Raw genomic sequence first — 23,392 nt, 5'->3', positions numbered from 1 at the left:
ATTTTCCTCCACCTCCAACAAGTGTCAGTCAGCTACCATTGTGTGTTTGCTGAGCACACTCAGTGTTCACTGAGCTTCATTTGCATTCTCTCCTGCCACTCCACCCCTTAGTGATTTACCCCTGAATATTTATTTTTAGTGCCCCTAAGCCTGATGATGGGGTGCTGTGGGAGTGCAGGGGGCACTGTGGGTTACACCACAGAGCCTAGGACTTGCCGTTCAGAAGGTTGGCGGTTTGAATCCCCACAACAGGGTGAGCTCCCGTTGCTCGGTCCCTGCTCCTGCCAACCTAGCAATTCGAAAGCACGTCAAAGTGCAAGTAGATAAATAGGTACTGCTCTGGCGGGAAGGTAAACAGAGTTTCCGTGCACTGCTCTGGTTCACCAGAAGCGGCTTAGTCATGCTGGCCACATGACCTGGAAGCTGTACGCCGGCTCCCTCAGCCAATAAAGCAAGATGAGCACCGCAACCCCAGAGTCAGTCACAACTGGACCTAGTGGTCAGGGGTCCCTTTACCTTTAAGCCTGCTGATACCCACTTGTTGTGAGTAGTTCGTAGTGTTTCAGGTAATGAATTCACCATGGTTGTGATCATCCACCTGTGGAAGGCCAAAACTACTACCCTATAACTAAACCAGCCATAGTTAGCAAAACGGAAAGTTGCTGAAAGATTTAGAAGGGGCCGGGGGCTTCTTTCTGCAAGAAATTACACAAAGCAAGTGGCAGGGAAACGAGAAAAAATAAAGAAGGGGTGGGAGTACAGAAATTGCCTGGATGTTGTAGCCATAAGGACAAGGTTCTCTTACAAACTGGGTATTGCAAACTGAGTAAGTCTCTACTAGGTGTTCCCAGTATATGGTTACACAGCTAGTATTCTGGGATAGTGGTCACTCCCTATTTTTGAAAACACAAAGGCTGGATGTTAACCAGACCTAGCTTGCTACTATTTTGTGACATTTTGGTTGGTCCTCCTAGTAAAGGTATTGTGCAACTGCGGGTGTCGATATTATCCAGTGAGTTACAGCCACATCAGAACATTGGTAATGTTTTAGTGCATGTGGACAGTTCTTGCAGAACCTCAATGGTGCCAACAGCCTGATGAGCCAACACCTCCCAGAATCCTCTGCGACATGCTGGGCTCCTAGGCCTAGAGCAGGTGGGTGAGTGGCAGGTTGCCCTGTGTTTGAAAAGTTCATCACCAGACCTCTGAAACTGCAAGCGTGCAAATCTAGGTGCAAAATATTTATCCGTCTGCGATGAATCATTTGCGCTCCTTGTCAAAGTCACCCATCTAATTTGCAAACAATTATCTTCAGATCTAGGCAAGGAAATGGAAAGTTGATTTCAGCAAAGTTCTCATCTTTCTGCCTTCATCATATTGATTCATTTAGCAGCATAGCTGAAGTACCGTAAGTGGTTGGAAAAAGACTACCAGCTGACTGCTTTAGTAGTTGTGCTGAGTTTTGTCATTCTTAATCTGACTAGCTGAACATCCTAACACTGCAATGGGGCACATACAGTCTCAAAAAAGTTTTGAAAACAAATGGTGGTAGGGAGGTTGCAGTGCTTTAGCACAGATTTCTCTATTTATCCATATAATATCCCACCTCTCTGCAAAACTTGGAGGTGGCTTACATAATTAGAAATTATGTAAGCAGGAAAAATGTACTTATTTGCTTGTTTACCATTCTCCATCAATGCACTAGAAAAGAAATTGCATTAAAAAGACTCAAATTATTAAAAATTACCAAAGCGGAGATAATTTTTCAGTGAAATTCTTATGGGTGAAGGGCACTTCCCTTACTTTAGAGGTGTCCAAGTTTTTTCGTGAATGTCTTTGGTTTGATTCTACAAATCCTCTCTCTGGTGGTCCACATTCTTCAACCTTCCCAAGTGCCCCTATAATAACCTCAGGGGGGCTTTCTGGTAACCACAAGAAACTGCAGGAAGCCAGAGAAACTGTCTCCTAGTTCTGATAGAGCTTCATTGCTATTTTTTAAATGTCATTTTTTGCTTTTAAAGAAATCAGTGCAGAAAGATTTTTAAAGGTAAAAAGAAGGACTATTAGACTATCATCACATCAAATCTACATCCAATTGTAGCACTATTTTAATCTGAGGTCCCATTTTGACAAAAAAAAAGCCAAAGACGTCGACAATAAGGAGCATATTATCACTTTTCTTTGAAATTACTTTATTTGGTTTCTACATAAAATGCAGTAGGTCTTTTCATACATTCAGTGCAATGATTTATTTTAAGAGAGGTAGCCACAGAAGAGGCAGTGGCGTAGCGTGGGGGGTGCCAGGGGTGCCGGCCGCACCGGGCGCAACATCTGGGGGGGCGCGAGTCCAGAGGGAAGGGACAAGTTCCTTCCCCCGCCGGGCTCCCCGCCGCCACCACCAGCCTTGCGCCCTAGCGCGCGCGCACCCCCCGCCGCCGCTGCGCTCCACTCACTGCTCGCAGGAGGAGCAGCCGCTGCAGCAGCGCCGACGCCGCCAGGCCGGGCACGGGCAGCCTCCGCACCCCGACGCCGCCATCCCCTCGGCCCAGCCACAGGCGGCGGCTGCTTCTGCCGACTGGGAGGGAGGAGAGCTCCGAGGGGCCTCGACGCGCCCTGCCCTCCCCAAAACCCTCCGAGAGGAAGCCGGCGGGCGGGCGAGGGTCTCCCGGCGGAAGGGGGCGCCGCTAGCTCCGGCTCTCAGCGCAAGTCTCAGCCGGGGGGGGGCGAGGACGGAGCGCGGCTGGAAGCCCCCGGACCCGGCCCGGATCTGGAGCGCCTCGGAGCGCGGGCTCCACCTACAGCCCAAGGAGAGGAGGGGGCGGGGAGGCGCCCGAGGGGAGGGGGCTTCGGCTGCCTCGGCCCGCGGGGGCTCCCCAGATAATAAATTTAATAAATTCCTGCTGAGCCTTTGGGGGGGGTCCTTGGCTCCTTCGCTCGCCCCCAGCCCCAGTGGCGTAGCATGGGGGGTGCAGGGGGGGGGCAGCCGCACCGGTCCCAACATCTGGGGGGGGGCGCTTGCACTCGAGTGCTAAGATCCACGGGTTAGGGGGCGCAAATTACTTGCCTTGCCCCGGGTGCTGACAACCCACGCTACGCCACTGAGAAGAGGTAACATTGAATGTACAAGAAATTGCCATAAAGCACAGTTAGGATAACTAACACCAGGAACTAATTAATGCCCATAAATATTTACTTGGGCTGCTTTTATATGAGCCATTTAATTTGAAATTGACATCCCTTTATTCTCTCAGGTTTTACAAAATCCAGTGACATGATTACCTGCTGCATTCCGTTTTTTCCTTGTTTCTAATTTTTTTTTTACCTGATTGGTAGGTTCTAATTATTACTTTCTTAAAATGAAATTGATTTCAGCACTAGCCTGTTCAGTGTGGCTTGGTAAGCACTGTTAAGGTCTTTTGGGCTACTGTCCCTTTAAACAATAACTTCCTCTTCTCCTTAATTCTTTTTTAAGCCTAATTAATTGTTTCCTGTTCAATCCCCATAGTTGCAGAATTATTGAATAGCTCTTATTCATCAAACCTGTGCCCTTCCTCTTCAGTAGATTGCTGGAAAACACTGTCCCTTTGCATTTTCCTTTTAAGCTTCCCTTTAAAATCAGCTAACAATAGTGTGTTTAAAGAAGGAAAGCCAAAGTTATATTAACAGAAGCAGATCTGTATTTATTTTGCATTGTGCTTTTTTCTTTTTGAAGCAAATGAATACTTCATGGTGGAAACTGGCCGAAAACCCTGCACATGTGTTTCTTGGTTTTAACAATTCTAAGCCTTTTACTAGACTAGAATCCTGGTGTTTACCACCTTCTTTTCACATTCTATTTTCATTTAAGAATTAATAATTCATTTTCTTTGGGTTGGATCCAGTGACAAAGAAGCAGGACACTGCTCAGACAATGGTGCTTTCCCACCATTGGGAAAAACATAGGATGTAGCAAGAGAGGCTGCAAATAGAGGGGAGAATTTACAGAATCTAGGGGGGTTGTACCCACAGAGATGCCTTCTGCTTGTACAAGAGAACCTCTGGATCCCAGGTGATAATTTGGTCCAGGTTCTCCTTTAAATTGATGCTGCATTCATGACTTCCTAGTTATATAGACACAGTTGCTAGAATGTTTTTTCAGTTCCCTGGAACAAAATTCAGAATGTTGGTTTATTCCCTTAGATTCCTAAAAGAGAACAGATAGATAGATAGAGTAGTTTTAATTATTTTATTTTATTTTATCAATATTATATATATTTGTTGCCATAATACAAGGTAACTTAACAACTTAATATACAGTGAAGTAAAATCTAAAATTATGAGCCAAATTAGAAAAAGATGTACAATACAAAATTCTTAAAATGCTCATCCAACAAGTCCCGCTCCACTAAAAGATGAGTATCACTGTACCCACCTAAAACCTGGGTAAATAAAAGGTTATTTGCATTTTAAAAAATGACAATGTCAGGCGTGTTTCAACTGTCAGGGAGCCATTTCACAGTTTTTTCCCATTGTGTATGATGATTATAGTCCATTCTCACTTTTCTTCCCAAATCTTCATATATATAGTGTATGAGGAAAGAATGAGCTGACTGCTCCAAGTGTTTCAAAAATTTCACACCAACTGGGTATGGCAATGGGCTTTACATTGTCATGGCAGAAACAGTACTAAACTTGCATTTTCTATAACAAGCCCTATTTAAATAGGACCCAGGTTGCTGAAGAAAGGGGGAGGGGGAATACAGGAATAGATTGCACATGAGTGTTTGAGGAATACTTATTTCTTGAGAGAAACGTTGCTTTTTTTCTCAGAACTACTCCTGCTCCACAACCACAAACCCACATTGCAGGAGGAAGTGTATGGTGTGCAGCCCTCACTTGTGTGACAATCAAAAATGTTTCAGAATAAAAAGCCACTCCATAGCTGCAAGAGAAAATATGGAACTATGAAGGTGAAGGGAAAGGTCAGGGTTCTTGTGCAATATATCCTGTTCAGGGCTTGGCTGCTACTGTTTGGAAGGGATCCAGTCTATATAGGAAACAGGACTTTTAAGAGCTGAAAGGGCAGGTTTGGGTGTTGCTGTTGCTTCGCACTTGTCTGAATGTTAAGATGTTTCAAGAAATCCTTTGACAAGTCAATTTCCTTACAAGAAGAAAGTACTAGATACACAAGAGCAGTTTTCTTTATGAAGATATAGCTAGCTACCCCTGCTCTGAGTTTCAGACGTTGAACTTATTATTATCATTACTATTGTTTATTAATGTATGAATCACCTCTGACACACATCATCTTATATGCCTTCAGCAGGAAGCGCTGCTGAATTCAATAGAGCTTATGTCCAGATAATTAGGCAGATGTTTCAGCCAGGCTGATCCCTAATAAATTGGATATTATGCTTTTGTGTGTGTGCATGTGTGTGTGATTGCATGTTTACACACATACACAATGGAGCAACACAACTGCCTTCACTTTTGGACACTCCAGGGGCTGTGGCTGCCATGATGATCTCCTGAAAAAATTGCCACAGCCTAAAGCCCAACAAGAGAAGAATATGTTCTCACATCAAGAACAACATGCCCTTAATTTGTAGTTTCGTTCCTATTTCCTCAGTGCTGTAAAAACCTTGATAGGCTACCCTATGAAAACATCTCTGAATATTAGATAAGAATTTATAAGTGTCCATTTCTTTTGTTTAACACAGGAAACAAAATCCCTCCTTATGCTACTTGGCTTCAAGTTATGGTAGACACTCCCTATGACTGTCCTTATCTGACGTTTCCAGGAATTTCTGACGTTTCCAGGAATAATCTGACGTTTCCAGGAATTTCAAGCAGGATATGGTTCCAGACAAGAGACTGGGCAGTGGAGGTATGGCACAACATTGTTGGCTCATAAGAAAGCTGAGGGGAAATTTTGAAAGTAGAGAGCTTGTCGAGATATAGGATTTGGGATAGGTCAGCTGAAAATTTTTACTCCTGCCCTACATTTTTAAAGTTGATGTTTGTATGTTGATGAACATTTAATTTTCCAGTTAGAAATTCATTTTTTAAAAATAAATTCATTTCCAATACATATACATTTTTCATAGAATTTTCATTTAAACCCGGGGGGGGGGGGGATTTAAAATCCTAATAGAATAATATGCCTTTTTACAAAAGTCTAATTTTAAATCACCACAGTTAATTTGCCTTAATTTGTAAGGGAAGCGATTCCACCCCTGAAAAGTCTCTTTCAGCTGGTGGCCCAGTTTCTGCTTGTATGCGCATGCTTGTTTGCACGCAGGAAAGAAAGTTCCAAAGAGAGGAAGTGAAAGTTCTAGAAGCCTCTATCTGCAGCTTCATATGGGGTTGTGGCTGACATCAATCCAAAACTCTCACTAAGCTTAACTGCCTCAACGCTAAAATGTTATGGTAGCTCACTTTGTTTAAAAGTTGTGAATGACTTAAACAGGAATAAAGCTGTTTCAAATGAAGCTGCATGGAGAAAGTTAAACACTGAATGTAATTTCTTTGTTCACAAGCCTTGCCAATTCATGGAGCATATTTTAAACATGAAGGAATTTAGGCTGTAGACCAATGAAAACTCCATCTCCCATGACTGGGAAGTCATATTATCATCAATGTTGCCTATGATGCATAGTTCAAGTCTATAAACATCTCTGGGCCAAGCTAGATGGGGCATGGGAAGCCCCTGAACCAGATTGGGAATACAGAACTGTGAATGGTATTTAAGCCTTTCCTTCCATGACATTTTCCCAGTCAAAATATTTCTCCCATCCACACAAAATGCTTTTTGCCCTGTGGGGGAAAGCACACGCATACTGATATGGTAGTTTTGGTAATGCTTCAGAACTTTTGCAAAGCCTCTTTATGAGATAACACTTGAGATGTTCACATAATACGTTCATCGTGTGTTCCATCTTGGTCCCCGTGTACACAACAGATGAGCTGCACAACCCTGCTGCTATTCCTGTGTAATGTTCAACGAGTGTACAGTCTGTGTACACAGTGACTGGACGTAGAACAAGTGTATACTTCCATGCAAACACTTGCACATGTGTAGAGATCGTGCGTACAGTGGTACCTCGGGTTACATACGCTTCAGGTTACATACACTTCAGGTTACAGACTCCGCCAACCCAGAAATAGTACTTCGGGTTAAGAACTTTCTTCAGGATGAGAACAGAAATCGTGCTCCGGCGGTGCAGTGGCAGCAGGAGACCCCATTAGCTAAAGTGGTGCTTCAGGTTAAGAACAGTTTCAGGTTAAGAACGGACCTCTGGAACGAATTAAGTACTTAACCTGAGGAACCACTGTACAGGTGTTCGGAGTAGTGTGCAAGCAACTCTAGTACAGGGCAAAAGACATAGGATGTAGCAGGAGGGATGGCTGTGACCCTCCCACTGTGGTCCCAGTTCAGTTCCCTCCTTGCCTGCTGTTTGCACCCATGTGGAACGGGCTCCCATGCACTTCGGTGGGAGCTTCCCCACCCCTGCCAGTACAAGGGGCAAGGGATTCACTCTAAATCCTGTGTGTGGCATTTATTGGGCTCTGTTTCAGACACATATAACATGTTTTAAGTTGGGAAGCAGATTTTGACTTGCTGTCATGGACTTAGATGCTAAGAAAAGTTAACTTAAAAGAAGTTCACAGAGAGAACGTTTCTTATTCCTTCCTTATCCCATCACCTATTTACAACTAGGGATATCACTTTTGGGTTTTGCCACTTTCTCATTTTTCCAATCTTAAATTCAGTTCCCCATGTTCCTGCAGCAATTTGCATGTCATTTTTGAAAAAACAAACACCACAACCTTATTTTCAAGTCAAAATAACAGAAAAACTATTTTGAACAAGAATCAGCCATATCTCATAGCCCACATAAACATACATGTTTGTTTGCACAGTACTCAGAAATCACCTGTTTCAACTGAGTGTAAGTAGTGATTAATAAGAAATTCAATTTTGCTCACATTTAAAGGTAAACATCACTAATTCACACTTTATGAAACAATATGAAAACTGGAACACAGCCAACCTTTGAAATTAGTAATTTCTAAATTGTGATGGTGTTCTCCAGTCAATAAATTTGTGCAAAAATAACCGCTCTCCCCCTGAAATGAAGGGCACCCTTTGCGTGCCCGTGCGCAGCACCCCTGATCCTCCGTGACTCCCGGCAGAGCGCTCCTGGTCCACCTCCTCAGGTCACAGACCTTGAGGTTCCCGCCAAACCTCAGTTCAAATGAACCAATTGTGACTGGGGAGGTGGAGCCAGGGGAGCGTACCAAGTAGGAGTAGTCTTCACTCCAGTCTGCTCTTCAAGCACAAAAAGGGGCGGAGCCTGCCTGGGAGCTCTCAGAAAACAGAATTCAGGACAAACCAAAATTGACATATCTCTCCATTCTTAAGCACAAGCCCTATCATTCAGCTGATATCCAGCATTTTTATGTGCATCAGCTACCATTCATGTAGTCTGCATAGCAACAACGTATATTTATCTTCTTTTGGTTTAAATAACTTACTTCTGCATTATTTTTGGTGTCGTTTCCAGCAGCACACCGCAATAATAACCACAGTCAGAGAAATTAGGACAAGTACAGTTACGACCACAGCATATGGATAGCCTATATGGAGGAAAGAAAATAATTGCTGACAGTATGGAGAGGAGTCTATAATATAATATAATATAATATAATATAATATAATATAATATAATATAATATAATATAATATAATTAATATAATATAATATAATATAATATAAAAATTTATATTATAATATAATATGATATAATAATGTAATATAACATAGAATAAAATCACAATTCTACATTGAAATTGAGGTCCTTAATTTGCTGTAGTGGGTGAGATGACTAGAGGTTGAAATAACTCTTAAGAATATGTTCAAAATGCATTCGCTGAAAACCAGTGAGTGTTTTTCTGTTTATGAAAGAGGTAAGAGTAAAGAATTTCAGAGGGAGACTAAAAGCACATGCCCAAATCCATCTTGAAGGAGGGAAAAAATAAGGAAGAATGCATGCATGTAACAATAGAATAAAATGATAATTATTACTTGATAAGGGGGAAGTGTGAAATATACAGTATTAAAGGATCCAGGGGTGTACAGGTGGGTAGCCCCACTCAACTGCCAAAATTGGCCACCTGGAACCTGTTCCACATCCCTGCCTCTCTAAAGCCTCTCTTTAGTCTGAATTTTGGTTTTTTTCTTTTACATCAGGCATGGCAAACTTGTGACCCTCCAGAGTTTGTTATACTCCAGTTCTCATCACCCCCAGGTATCATGGACAATGGTCAGGGATGGTGGAAGACTGTAGGTCAGTAACATATGGAGGGCTGCAGGTTCGCCATCCCTTGTAGAATGGAAGAAAAGAAAATACAAGATTTTTAAGATGAAAGTTTTGCTACCTTTTAGGAAGATGACAGGCACCGAGTGCTTTGCTCACTTACCTTTTCTTGGTACCTTGAGATCCATCTCTTTCCCCCTGTGTGTAACCTTGCAGATCATCTCTTGTCCAGAATGGCTATCTGAGGCATTTACAAGGATATTGCTTATGACCGATACTGTTCGATTGGGATTTGTGATCTCGTGTTCCTCCTTCAGGCCTCTTGGCGCAACCCATGTGATGTTGGGACGTGGGAAGCCCGTTGCTGAGCAGGTGGCATTCAAGCGCCCATCAGAGATGCTGTAGTGTAAAAATGTGTTGAGGCGGCCTGTGATATAAATGACAGCACAAAATGCAGGTGGGCAATAAAAGGAAGATGAAAAGATGCTACTGTATCAGTGAGGGACTCAGCAGGGCAAACTGCAAACTGTTGAATTAGAGGCAGACTATATGGTAGGAACGTGGGTGGCACTGTGGGTTAAACCACAGAGCCTAGGACTTGCCGATTAGAAGGTCAGTGGTTCGAATCCCTGCGACGGAGTGAGCTCCCGTTGCTCAGTCCCTGCTCCTGCCAACCTAGCAGTTCGAAAGCACGAAGTGCAAGTAGATAAATAGGTACTGCTCCAGCGGGAAGGTAAACGGTGTTTCCGTGCACTGCTCTGGTTCGCCAGAAGCGGCTTAGTCATGCTGGCCACATGACCTGGAAGCTGTACGCCGGCTCCCTCGGCCAATAAAGCGAGATGAGCGCCGCAACCCCAGAGTCGGTTACGACTGGACCTAATGGTCAGGGGTCCCTTTACCTTTACCTTATATAGTAGGAAAAGGGACACGGGTGGTGCTGTGGGTTAAACCACAGAGCCTAGGACTTGCCGATCAGAAGGTTGGTGGTTCGAATCCCCGCAATGGGGTGAACGCCCGTTGCTCGGTCCCTGCTCCTGCCAACCTAGCAGTTTGAAAGCACGTCAAAGTACAAGTAGATAAATAGGTACCACTCCGGCGGGAAGGTAAACGGCGTTTCCGTGCACTGCTCTGGTTTCCCAGAAGTGGCTTAGTCATGCTGGCCACATGACCCGGAAGTTGTACGCCGGCTCCCTTAGCCAATAAAGAGAGATGAGCGCCGCAACCCCAGAGTCGGCCATAACTGGACCTAATGGTCAGGGGTCCCTTTACTACTACTTTCCTACTATATGGTAGGAAACTTATGTTAACTTTGAGCAATCATCCTTCAACTGTAGTGTGCTATAGTGTGTTATTCAACACACCATACATGTGGAAAAGCCCAATGTCCCACACTGCAATATTCTGGCTGAAAACCAAAACATATGTTGTAACATTATTACACAGTGGGCTGATTTCTAATCAGTTTTACAAAGGGGTTTTCGTTAGTGTGAGTTTCTCTGTGGCATAACAGGCCAGAACCTTGGACTTGTTAATTGTTCAGGAATATGTTGCCATAGCAACAAATTGCTTAGCCCATTGCTAACAAAAGATTTGGGAATGTCCTGAATCGGAAGTATTATGAGAGAAGGGGACAAATCCTCCTGCACAGTTAACAAATGTTGTGATCCAGGTCTCTGTATATACAGGGAAACGAAAGGAGAAGCCTGCAGTTTTGAGGCAGATGGAGATCAGACACCAAGCTGAGCTTTTGGTCCCCGGAGCTTCTTAGTATTCTGTTCCACTCCCCATATCAGCATAGAAGAATATAAGAACCTAATGGATCAATGACCTATCAAGTTCAGCATTCTGCTCTCACAGTAGCCAATCAGATGCCCACAGGAAGTCCACAGGCAGGACCTGGGCAACTGGAAATATACTGCCTCCGATCTGCTGTGGATATTGTAATCTTAGACTATCAGGTTTTGCTCTCATAATCTGCAGCTAGCGTGCTCATGGATCGTAGGTGTTGTAGTCCAACATCAACTGAAGGACCACAGGTTCACCACCTGTGGTTTAAGCTGTAGTTCCAATTATACTCAATTGGTAGTTATATTGTTGGATGAAACCAAGTATTAGGAAATGCTGTAGGGCTCTTGTAACACCCTTCCTAAGGAGACCAAACTTGGGCAAGTCCTGCGCCCCTGGAACGGGGGTGAGATAATGGTGTGTGTTGTATTGCTTCATTATCAAAGGAGCATATTTGAAGAAATGCCCTGCTCTAGCTATTTTAATATGAAATGACTCACCGTAAACAGAAAGACAAGTTTTTTTGCTATTGGATCCTGGAGGAAAGGTGTTAAATATGCATCGGTAACAACCATTTTCTTGGGTGCTAACATTCCAGAAGCTGATGGCAGTGTCATTGAGTTCTAAAATTGTTAAATTGACTCGACCTTTGTATTGGTCATTAATATTTGGAATTTGTTTGTTGTCATATGCTGCCACATTTACAACGTTTTTATTAACCTCTTGCTGCCATGTAACTTGAACAGTGAAAAGAGATTTTGTTAGGGTACATCTCAAAGTAGCGTTGCCGCCCAGCTCCACGTCTCTGTCACTTGTCAATATGGCACCTGCGGCAAGACAAAATAATTAATAATCACCTCTCGTATCTTATGCTTACAAATCCCTTGGTCTAGATCCAAGGAAAATATTTATTTATGCAAAAATTCCTGTTCTGCACTTCTAGCAACCATGAACAGATTAGAACTGGGCTGCTAATTCCAAAATATTTTTCTTTCATTTTTTAAAAACCTTTCACTGGATAGGTGGAGGGAAAAGGAAGCCTTTCTGAAATTCATGGTAGGAACAATTTGGGGAAGAGGGTTGCTGCATACCTTACTTAACCTCACAAGGCAGCTCTGTGTGTGTCTGTGCAGTGACCAGAAGATGAAAGGCCACTGGGAGGAGCACAGAGAAAAGAAACACTATGGTTCATTTGTAGCAGCACAACCAGATGCCTTCATCTGCCTGACCTGCAACAAAACATATCTCTCCTGCATTGGTCTCTACAGCCACAGCAGGTGCTGCAACCTTCCAACAGTTTGACTTCATCCCTCAAAGCGTGCTCCTCCATTGTCTCCTGAGACAGACAGATGCCAAAAAAATACATTTCTTTGACTCAAAATAGAAGCCCATCCTGCTCACAGCAGCACAAGACTCTCCATAGCCCTCTGCCAGCCACACTTGCTGGTCTACTGGCTCATAGTCACAGGTCTGGCTCTACCATTAGGTAGAATGAGGTGACTGGTGCAGGTGCCATAAGATGGGAGGTGGTGGCAGCCCTTAGCTCTTCCTCCTGATATCCCTGTCCATACTGTTGGAGATGAGAGCTGTGGGGCTCCAGCCTTACAACTATGGTGCTGACCTCTCTCCAGGACAGTGCAGTGCCCCATTGCTAGTACTGAATTAGGATTCAGCAGTCAGTCCAGCTGGCTACTCGATATCAAGAGTGTGTGTGTGTACCATGTTGTCCATTGCCTCAGGTGGCAAAATGTCTTGAGCCACCCTTGCCTAGTCAATTTCCCCAATGCACTAATCATGTTAGACTTACCCTTTATCCTACAGAGAACAATACATATGATGCACAGAGTCAGGCCCTGGAAAGTCCATGGGGAACAGAGACCTTCATTTAACTAGGAATAGAAAAAAGAGATGTGTTACAGATACACAATAGCCTTTTTTGCCACTACAATGCTCTACTATTTGGATTTTGGGTATAGCCCAGGTGCATAATGAAGATAGAGGCTGTTGTTCCACTGCAACCATATCAGGGGATTTTCAAAATGTTGCCATAGCAGACAAAACTCCCCAAAACAAGCAGTGAAGCTTTTCCATGTCTAGCTAAGAACTAACAAATGGCAGGTCATTGGCCTGAAGGCTACTTCACATTGTACATACCGTACTTTAACCATTTCTTTAAATAGTGGGGAAGTTGAAATCCACCTATGGACTGTCACTAATGAGACTTGACCTCATTGGTGTTTTGCAGCATGTACAACCTGGGAAGCTATGACAGGCTTTAGTTTCCCAGTGCATGTATATTTCTGTGCCGTGATGTACAAACATTCAAAATTATTACATGTGATCCTCATTGGTTTCATGGGATTTCCTAGCAGAAGTGTTTTCTGTTTATGAAATGAAGACTGTAAAATCCAAGAATGCCCCATCAACAGATAAAGAGGAAACAGGGCCATGTTGTTGTTGTTTTTTATTAAACTTCTTCTTCTTCATAGAGTAGAAATTTGGTAGAGGAGCTTATCATGCAATGCAGGAGCTGGCAATGTGGTGCTACCCAAATGTTGTTGGACTTCCAACTCCCATCAGCCTCAGTAAGCACGGCCAGTGGTCAGGGATGAAGGGAGTTGCAGTCCTACAACATCTGTAGGGCACAACATTGGTTATCCCTAATGTAGTTGGTTTTGATTCTTAAATTTCAGGAGGGCCAGTGGCAGTCCAGCCTGCTAACCTTGTGTGGAAGCTTTCTAAACAACTGTTTTTAGAACACACCACAGAGAGCCATGATTTAGCTAAGTGACTGGGACTATGCTGCATACATACCATGCATTTAATATGCATCGGAAGCATATCAATTTCCACAAAGAATCCCGGGAATTGTAGCATGTTCAGGGTGCTGGGAGTTATAGCTCTCTGGTGTAAACTACAGTTCCCATGGTTCTTTGGGGAAAGTCATGTGCTTTGAAGTCATGTGCCTCAAGGACAGCCTCTCTCCATATGAATCAACTTGGACTCTGCAATAATCATCTGAGGACCTCCTTCCTGATTGGTCCGGAGGGTGGCAACACAAGTAAAAGCCTTTCTGCAGGGCTCCCTGTTTGTGGAATGCTCTCCCTAGGGAATCTTGTCTGGTGCCTTCATTACATATCTTTAGGCACCAGACGGAAACGTTTCTCCAGGACCAGGCCTTTGGCTGATTAGCATTCTAAGGGTTATTGGTTTGCTTTTGTTCTCCTTGTTATTATGTATTTTGAATTTTGTGTTCTCATTTTGTATTTTTTATGTTGTGAACTGCCCTCTTATCTTTGGATGAAGGTGGCATACAAATTTAATAAATAATAATAATAATAATAATAATGTGCTTTAAATGTATGATGTTTATTCAGCCTAAGTCAGAAGATGGAGTTGGTAGATATATGAACTGAGTCAGCAGATTGAGATTGTAAATTTTGGGATTGAGTCGGCAGTTGGAGATTGTCAATTTTATCAGGGAGTCCCTTACCTCTCACCACTGCCAATAATCTATTGGAACTAGTCACATTGCTTAGATGCCTATCACAAACCCCTGGTGCATGGGCTCTGGTTGTTGTTTCTCAGAAGCTCATGGAAAGTATTTTTTCACATTGTTACTTCTCATGTTCAACTCCAGGCCCTAGCATTGGAAGAAGTTGTTCTGGGATGAGACTCAGAAAACCCCTGGGCTCCAATTAAGCCCTGTATTCTAAATCACAAAACACTGCACAAAATGTGTAGCGCTTTCATACATTACGAGCTCTTCGTGTTCATGTTCTAGTTGTAGTCCTTACAGCAGCTTACAGCAGCTAAACCAGTATTAAAACTCCCCCACAATACTACAGGCTGGTTTAAGATCACCAAGTGAGCACATGGCAGTGGTGAAAATTGGTGTATCTCAATCTGTAATTCAGTCTCTTAATCATTATGTTATGCCAGCTACCGACAAGGATTAAATATGATTAAGGAACAGACTTATTATCAAAAGGAAATGAGATAATTGTTAAGAAAAGGATGTGTTGTGGGTGGAAACTTAAAGGAAGATAGGCATTTCAGCTACAGCATCAAGGAAGGAAGCATCTGGGAGAAAAATAACAAGGAACAATGGGGCAAGCAAACTACTTCTCAAAAGAAAAACAAAATGAGCAGTGGGTAATTAATGCCTTTAAGGTCAATGGAAACTAAATCTAGTCAGTATCTCAGTGGCAAGACGTTCCCTCAAGAGAGCTGGCACAGTAAAGGGAGAGGGATTAACAGGATGTCAAAAGTGAGAAAGAAAAGCAAGCAATGTGATTTGTGTTATTGCAAAATGTATTTCTAGAATCTCAAAACCCTAACACATTTTGTTCTCCTTCATATGACAAGCACGCGTGTGTGTGCGCGTGCACACACACACACACACACACACACACAGTGCTTGACACATTGACTATCTTTTGCACCAAGCGGTGATGCGCATGTGTGAATGAGCACTAATAGATTAATCCCCACCTATAGAACTTTTGGATTGGCTCAGTGTCAAAACATGATCAATCCCTTTCTCCAAGCAGTGCAAAACTCCTGGCTGCAACACCCAGGTTAGATTCCCCTCAGAAGAAAATTATTAGATCTTTACATCTGTGCTTATTTACACATATTAAGGTTGAACAAAGGACACCGGAAGCTGCCTGCTAATGCAGTGGTGATCCAGTGTTGTCAGCTCTCCAGGCTTTGATGCTGGGATCTCTTGTCCGGTCAGCCCATCTTGGAGATCCCAGAGATTGAATCTGGGACATGTATGTGAGGAGCAATTAACGCTTGTTGGCTTTCAAGAAGCTATGTGAAAATGATTGATAGAAATGTTGCTTAAAAGATATGATAAGATTAAGATTGTTAAAGCGCAATATAAATTTAAGAAATGTGAGTAATTGTGATAATATGGAAAATTGTCAGACAGGCTATTGTTGTTGTTGTTTAGTCGTTTAGTCGTGTCCGACTCTTCGTGACCCCATGGACCAGAGCACGCCAGGCACTTCTGTCCTCCACTGCCTCCCGCAGTTTGATCAAACTCATGCTGGTAGCTTCAAGAACACCATCCAACCATCTCATCCTCTGTCGTCCCCTTCTCCTTGTGCCCTCCATCTTTCCCAACATCAGGGTCTTTTCCAGGGAGTCTTCTCTTCTCATGAGGTGGCCAAAGTATTGGAGCCTCAGCTTCAGGATCTGTCCTTCCAGTGAGCACTCAGGGTTGATTTCCTTAAGAATGGAGAGGTTTGATCTTCTTGCAGTCCATGGGACTCTCAAGAGTCTCCTCCAGCACCATAATTCAAAAGCATCAATTCTTCGGCGATCAGCCTTCTTTATGGTCCAGCTCTCACTTCCATACATCACTACTGGGAAAACCATAGCTTTTAGTATACGGACCTTTGTTGGCAAGGTGATGTCTCTGCTTTTTAAGATGTTGTCTAGGTTTGCCATCGCCTTTCTCCCAAGGAGCAGGCGTCTTTTAATTTCGTGACTGCTGTCACCATCTGCAGTGATCATGGAGCCCAAGAAAGTAAAATCTCTTACTGCCTCCATTTCTTCCCCTTCTATTTGCCAGGAGGTGATGGGACCAGTGGCCATGATCTTCGTTTTTTTGATGTCAGACAGGCTGAGGGAAGTCTAAAAGATGTATATGTTAGAAGTGGATGTTAAACATGGATGGAATGCATATTGGAAATTGAATAAAAATTAATTATAAAAAAATAAATAAATAAAAAAGAGATTGAATCTGGGACTGCACTGCAACCTTTCCCCTTCAGCATAGATGAAGGCACAGATTAAGCACCACAACTGACCCTCTAACAGATTTATTTGGAGAGGGGGTTGTAAACTGCATCATGCTAAGCAGTTTCTTTCCATTCATTGGCTTGTCCCACTAAAATGTGCTTACAATCACCACTGATTCCAGAGGGATTTATTGCCCTGTGATTGCAGACAATGACTTGTTAATGACAGTGGAACTTAAAGCACATCTGCAGCATGGTTCTAATGATGTTTATTGGTAGGACCAGTCGAAAAATATATATTAAAGTATAACACATCGAAAGTGTTGTAAACTCGAACCCTCTACACCGCCTTCTAGGAACGAAGCCCACCTTCTCATACTGAACAAGCTGCAAGTAAATAACCTACACTGATTTAAATAAAATTAACTTACATACAGTATTTAAAATGCCTTGGCAAGGAAAAAATGAAAACCAATTAATACCATTATTTCCTTTTGCCCATGTTTTCCAAATCTTTTTAAACATTGTAAGAAAGTGAACCATACACATTACGGTCAAATGTACAATGCAAATAATTTAGGAGAGCATTGTTGCACGCCAACCCAATCTCTAAGTAGGTATGCTGCAGCAAAGAAACAAAACAAAACGAAAAGCAAAAAGCAAAACAAAATACCCTTGTAACACCTTAAAGACTGCCAAATTTATTATGGCATGAACTTTTGCGGATCAGAGTCCACAAATAGATGCAAATGCATCCGATGAAGTGGTTTGTGGTGTTTGGAAGTGTACCGGAGATAAATGGATTTATCTTTTAGGTGCTACAAGACACTTCGGTGTTTATATTGTAAATGTCCAGCCATTTCCCCACTTAAAGATAGTTTCATTTGACTTCCCAACATCAGCTTTTGAACCTAGATTTGGAGAAAGTGTCTGTTTCTGTGAGTCCTCTAAGCTTTTAAAACTTTCCTCTGTAGGTGCACATTTGAAACCATACCTGCATGCAGATTACTTACCAGATAACACACTTTAATCACATTTTTTTTTTGTCATAATTGGGTCAGTTAAATAGTAGATAAAAACAGCAATTTATTTACACAGCTTGCAGTTCATGTATTTTTAAAATAAAATGTATGTGCTGCTTAATTTTCAAAGAAACCCAATGTGACTAACAAATTGAAATGTCACAACAATAAAAAATATAGAACCATCTCACTCCAAACCCAATCATAAAGTCAAGAATTTACATAAAAAGCAATTGAAACCACAATAATAGATCAGAATTAAAACCATGCAGTGCATATTAATGAATGGGATAAGAATTTCAGACCACAGCAGTGATTTTGAGTGCAGACCCAGGAGATTTATATGTGAAATCTCCTGCCAGTAACTAGGTTAGTGACGTTATGGAAATAGCACCCAGAATAATACAGTAATGATATAACCCTTGGAAATGATGAGAAGTTGGGTTTGATGGATTTTAGTACCATAAACAGTCATGCTTGAAATCTAAACTGCACAGAGCCTGTTCAACATAGGAAACCACTACATGAGTCACGCAGACTTACTAATATTACAACATCATCCCCAAGGGTATAACCTGTTTAAAATTTGTGGTCTTCATTAGTTTCTACCCCACATTAACAGTATTCACACATACACACAGATAGCACCAAAAGGATTCAAAAACAAAAAGGTTGCAACTCCGTTGCACATTTATCTGTGACCTAACCCCATTGAACACAGTAGGATTTGCTTCTGCATAAGAAAGAAAAGGACCAGACTCCATGGAACTCAAATCCTTTTCTGCATTTCTCATGTTCATGCTTCAAATATTCCTATTACATTCACTAGAAGACAAGGGTGATGGCTTTTCTTTTCTTTTTTTTCTTGCCAAAGTGTGAAAATAATCCTATACATAAACATGATCTTACTTATAAGCAAGAGTGTGGGATTGGCGATTCTCATGTGTGCCATTGTTTTTGCTGCAAGCACACAACATCTTTGTCATATTCCCCTCTCCCCATATCTGCCCCTCAGTTTTAATCCATATTCAGTCTTTTTGGGGGGTGGGGGTGGGAAACCCAGTAGTCAAATACCTGTTTGCATTACTAGGTCCCCACCTAGAAGCACCCTGAATCTCACGCAGTTCAGTAAGATTTCCCTTTCAGTTAAGCATGTGGAACATTGCTGTCATAAAAGCACCTTTGTGCTTCTCCTGAGCAGTGCCAAATTTATGTATAAGCTAAACAAATTATAGTTTAGGCCCCCACTCTCTTGGCCCCCCCCAAAAAAAATTAAAGGAAAAAAAATGTGTAAATTGTGTTTCTAAAGGAACTTTTGTTATTGCCAAATGACAATGTGTTTGCATTGTTAAGTTTGTTATGAATAAAAAATCATTTTAAGTTAGAGCTTAGTAATTATTTCACTATTAATATACTTCTTAATTGTATTTTAGTTCAACAATTACTTTGATAAAATACCTATTTCGTTATGTGCAAATGGCTTTAGATATATTAGGTCCATCAATTACCATATATTCAACACAAAAAAACAGCGACAATTTATTGTTGACAAAGGACAGCTGGACATATAAAGGGCCCCATTACCTTCAGTAGCTTAGGGCCTCATCAAACCTTAATCTGGCCCTGCTCCTGAGCGATGGCATCACCAGGGCAGGGCTGGGCCCCACTCCAGGCAGCTGAGCAGAAGGGCTTCCAAATGCAGCAATCTTGGATTACCACATTTTGAAGTGAGCACACCACGCATGACTATCTAAAGTGAGATGTGCCCCTCGTAAGCCTATTTGAATCCAGAGGCTAAAACTAATTGCGCCACTACTCTTGAGCTAATTGAATGCCGGAGGCAAATTGAATTCAGGCAGTACGGCTTTGGAGCGATTTAAGCAAACACCAATTTCAGCCTCATTTGAGAACATGCAGGCACTTTCTCTTTACTTTCTCCCTATGTTCGGAGACAAATCCCCAAGCTTGTGCCTTGGTCTTGCATCACAGCAAGCATCTTACCTTGGGACGCATGCTCTGGAATGAAGAAGAGTGCACACAAGGGCAGTTGCTGCCTCCAGTGAAGGCTGGAAAAGCCACAGTGTGGAAAAGGAAAGCAGGAAAATGCGTTGGGAATGTCTAATCTCCCGTCTCCTCCCTCCCTAATGGTTGGGGGGTGGGCAGGGAACTCTGAGAGACAGAAGTCTAAAGCATGCTCTTAGAGCTAAACAGAGATTATAGAGCAGTAACTGAGAGCACAAATTGGCCATTATCTTATTAGCGTCTGTTTTGAAAAATGATGCTTCTGCTAGATGTGTGACTATGGTGGGGAGCATATAGTTAAAGAAAGGAAAGGATATTTGTATAAAATGTTTGTGGGATTATCAGGGGCCCTAACTAATGATGCCCTTTGCTAGGGAAATGCTTTAAATAAAAATCTGAGGTCTTTACTACTGTTCCTGTTCTATTTTATGACTGTGCTTTAAACAAATCCCAAAGTCCTGAGACCATAGAATATTCTAAAGTAAGAAATGACCTATGGGTTGTAGTCAAGTAAGTTTTACTCAGGAGTAGCCCTATTGAAATTACTGTAATGGCTCTAACTTAGGCACGTTCATTCATTTCAGTGGATCTGCTAAGAGTAAAACATGTTTGAATACCACCCTATATATTCTACAGAGCCGGAGTATTAAATATTGTTTCTTAATATTGTAAATGCAAGGAGGTGGTGCACAGAGGCATAGCTGGCACACATAGAAGGAGTAAGAGAAACTACAAGCAATGAGGATATGTCCCTACTACGCAAAGAAGAAATGTATACTCAATGCTGTGCCCATGTTTGCCTCTGCCTCCATCACCGCAGGCATTTGGACCTTAGAGGTTTGCCCAGAAGTGGGGGTGGCCTTTATGCACCCCATTCCCGGTGTTGATACTATTGAGCTAGGCGGACCAATTGTCCAACTTGGGATAAGGAAGCTTCCTGTGCTCCTCAGTTCCCTGCATCTTGATTGGCTGATGCTTGGAGCTCTAGTCTAGTATTATGAAGGAGAAAATCCCCATAGCAGCTTTCATCGGGGGAAGGCATTAACTCAGTGGTACATACAGACATATATACATCCACACATCCATACCATTTAAACCATGATGGCCTACACCATGGGGGGAAAATATAACAGTTAAATACATTAACTACAACATAGCAAAAGTAGTCATAAACAATAAACAAAACATTAAAAAATACACAATCAAACAACAATTTCCACATAAATCACAACAAGATCTAAAATAAAACACCAACAACAGCCTCAGCTGTTCAGGAGCCTCAGCTACTGGTAGAGCTTCTGTGTTGCATGCGGAACACCTCAGCTTTCAAATCCTGTCATCTCCAGGTAGATAGGCCAATGATCTGACTCAATTTAAAGCAGCTTTCTGTGTTTCTGCATTCTTGTCTTAACAGATGCCCTTTAGGACCTGACTGGAGTTGGTTACTCGTTCCCAATTTATACAATGCTGAATGAGCATCCCCAATAAGGAACTACATTTTAGATTCTGTTTTGAATATTCATGGGAAAAAAGGAACTGAAAATTTGTCACTAGGATTGCCATAAGTCATGGTAATTCCTGACATGTCCTGGTTTTGGGGTGTAAAAATGGGGAAATCACAATTTTGCGGGCGTCAGGAATTTTACTTTTTAAAATATGGCAACCCAACTTCTAACCAACCTCAGCCTCCTCCTCTCATGTGTGCAGCCAGTGAGTGAGCAAGGCGGTCTGGAAGAATGGTCTGGGTTGCATTCTTGCATAATAGCTCTTTGAGTCATAATAGCTCTTTGAGTCATCCAGCTGCCACTTCCTAAGGAACACAAATTTGATTGCTGCTCTTAGAGCTCCTAGATGACTGGTTTATCGAGCATGCTTCCTGATTTCCTTGCACAAAGTTTACATACAGGATATATATATATAGCTGCCATATCTTGAAGAACAAAAAGAGGACAGCCCAAGATGCTACCAGACCGAGTGGGAGAAAGAGGCATGCCGGCCTCTTTTGCTGGCTCAGGCTGGCAGTGGCCGTAGTGTACAGAGCAGCCCGCACCCAAGCTGCCCACACCTGAGCCAACCCCCCCAATAAATACCCCCCAAACCCCCAGACATTTCCTATGGCAAGGACAAAATTTGGTGTCCTCCACTTAAATATTTATTATTTACACTATAATTCCTTTTTTATTTATTATAATTTTGTGTGCCCTCGGCTTGGTGCCCCTTGCAGTGAAATCATCCTACGGTGCCCTAAATCGGGTGCTGATCCCATCTTCATTTCTGAAGTGTTCACAAGATATTTCTCTCATCCATTTATTCCACAATTTTCACAGTTTGGAAATAGGTTTTGCAAGAGAAATTGACCCCCAGCTCAAACCAAACTCAACCATTTTGTGGTTCACCTCAGGTGCAAAAATGTATTGAGCTCTTCCCTTGTTTATTTATTTGTTATTGTTATGTTAATGTAGAAAATTAAGAAAAACGTAAAAAATATATATATTCCAGCTATTATCAAAGTATTCTTTTTGCTTCTGAATCTCACAACTGCTCGTTTTTTGGGCTCTTGTGTAAAGCAAATCTCAAGAAATGTCAAATGAGGAACAGGACGCTATCATGTTTAACAACAAACAAACAAAAAGACATTTCTGGGATCTCACTTTCCCAATAAATCTGTTCAGTTTTGAAAGGCTTGTGTTGAGAATCTGACAAATTAAAAAAATTCTGTAAAAGACTGTAGCTCAGTTGGTAGAGCATGAGACTCTACCATGGTCACAGGTTTGAGCCCCACTTTGGGCAAAACAGTCTTGCATTGAAGGTGGTTGGACTAGATGATTCTTATGGTCCCTCCCAACTCTATAATTCTATGACTAAACTCTCTCCTCTACCACCAGGTGCCCTTTGGGAAGGGTCCTGATTACTTTTTATATGTTAATTACTACTTCTTTTGTTTTTTTAAAATGTATATTACTGTAACATGTAAGTTGCCTTGAATTCCCCCCCCCAATAAATTATTATAATAATATGGCCTGTTCTTTAACAGTTCCAGATTACTGTTATTGTTGTCAAAAGAATGGTGTCTTCTCTTTAACAGCTCCAGAGGAATATATATATTCTTTCTTTCTTTCTTTCTTTCTTTCTTTCTTTCTTTCTTTCTTTCTGGACGAATTTGCACTACCCCGTTTTGAAAATAACAAAAATTAAGCACATCTGTTTCCTTAAGCAATGAAATGAATCTATAATTTTTGTTCCAGTGTTAAGGAAAAAAGCTTAGCAGTCAAACCGGTCAGCTTTTTAAGCGTTCCTGCTGAATTTGGACAAGAGCCATCTTCTTTATTGTCACAGATTCATGAAACTGATATAAAGGGGAAAGCAGGTTTTTGAAAAGGATACTCTTGTATAGAGCATAGTTTTCTGCCTGCCTGTTTAACAATGCAAAAGTCAAGAGGTAACAGACTATTTTAAGAGGTATTCAATTCATAGATCTTAAAGGGGCACCCAGTTCTGAGATCAGATAAG

At 42.0% G+C, this 23,392-nt stretch overlaps 1 protein-coding gene across 1 annotated transcript; it reads right to left on the bottom strand.

The window, feature by feature from the left end:
• Positions 1 to 4,059: 4,059 nt before the first annotated feature.
• LOC128412857 (OX-2 membrane glycoprotein-like) lies at positions 4,060 to 19,975 on the bottom strand. The gene is made up of 6 exons (XM_053386329.1): positions 19,862 to 19,975; positions 12,893 to 12,974; positions 11,586 to 11,912; positions 9,464 to 9,727; positions 8,518 to 8,619; positions 4,060 to 4,183 (listed from the first exon to the last, which is right to left on the bottom strand). Exons 1-5 carry the CDS (start codon positions 19,871 to 19,873, stop codon positions 8,525 to 8,527), a joined length of 780 nt encoding a protein of 259 aa, XP_053242304.1. The 5' UTR covers positions 19,874 to 19,975; the 3' UTR covers positions 4,060 to 4,183; positions 8,518 to 8,524.
• Positions 19,976 to 23,392: the final 3,417 nt, after the last annotated feature.

This window comes from Podarcis raffonei, chromosome 4, assembly GCF_027172205.1.
Source record: "Podarcis raffonei isolate rPodRaf1 chromosome 4, rPodRaf1.pri, whole genome shotgun sequence".
Classification (NCBI taxonomy): Eukaryota; Metazoa; Chordata; class Lepidosauria; order Squamata; family Lacertidae; genus Podarcis; species Podarcis raffonei.
Note: the sequence above shows the minus strand (reverse complement) of the source record. Positions and strands in the feature narration are given on the sequence as shown.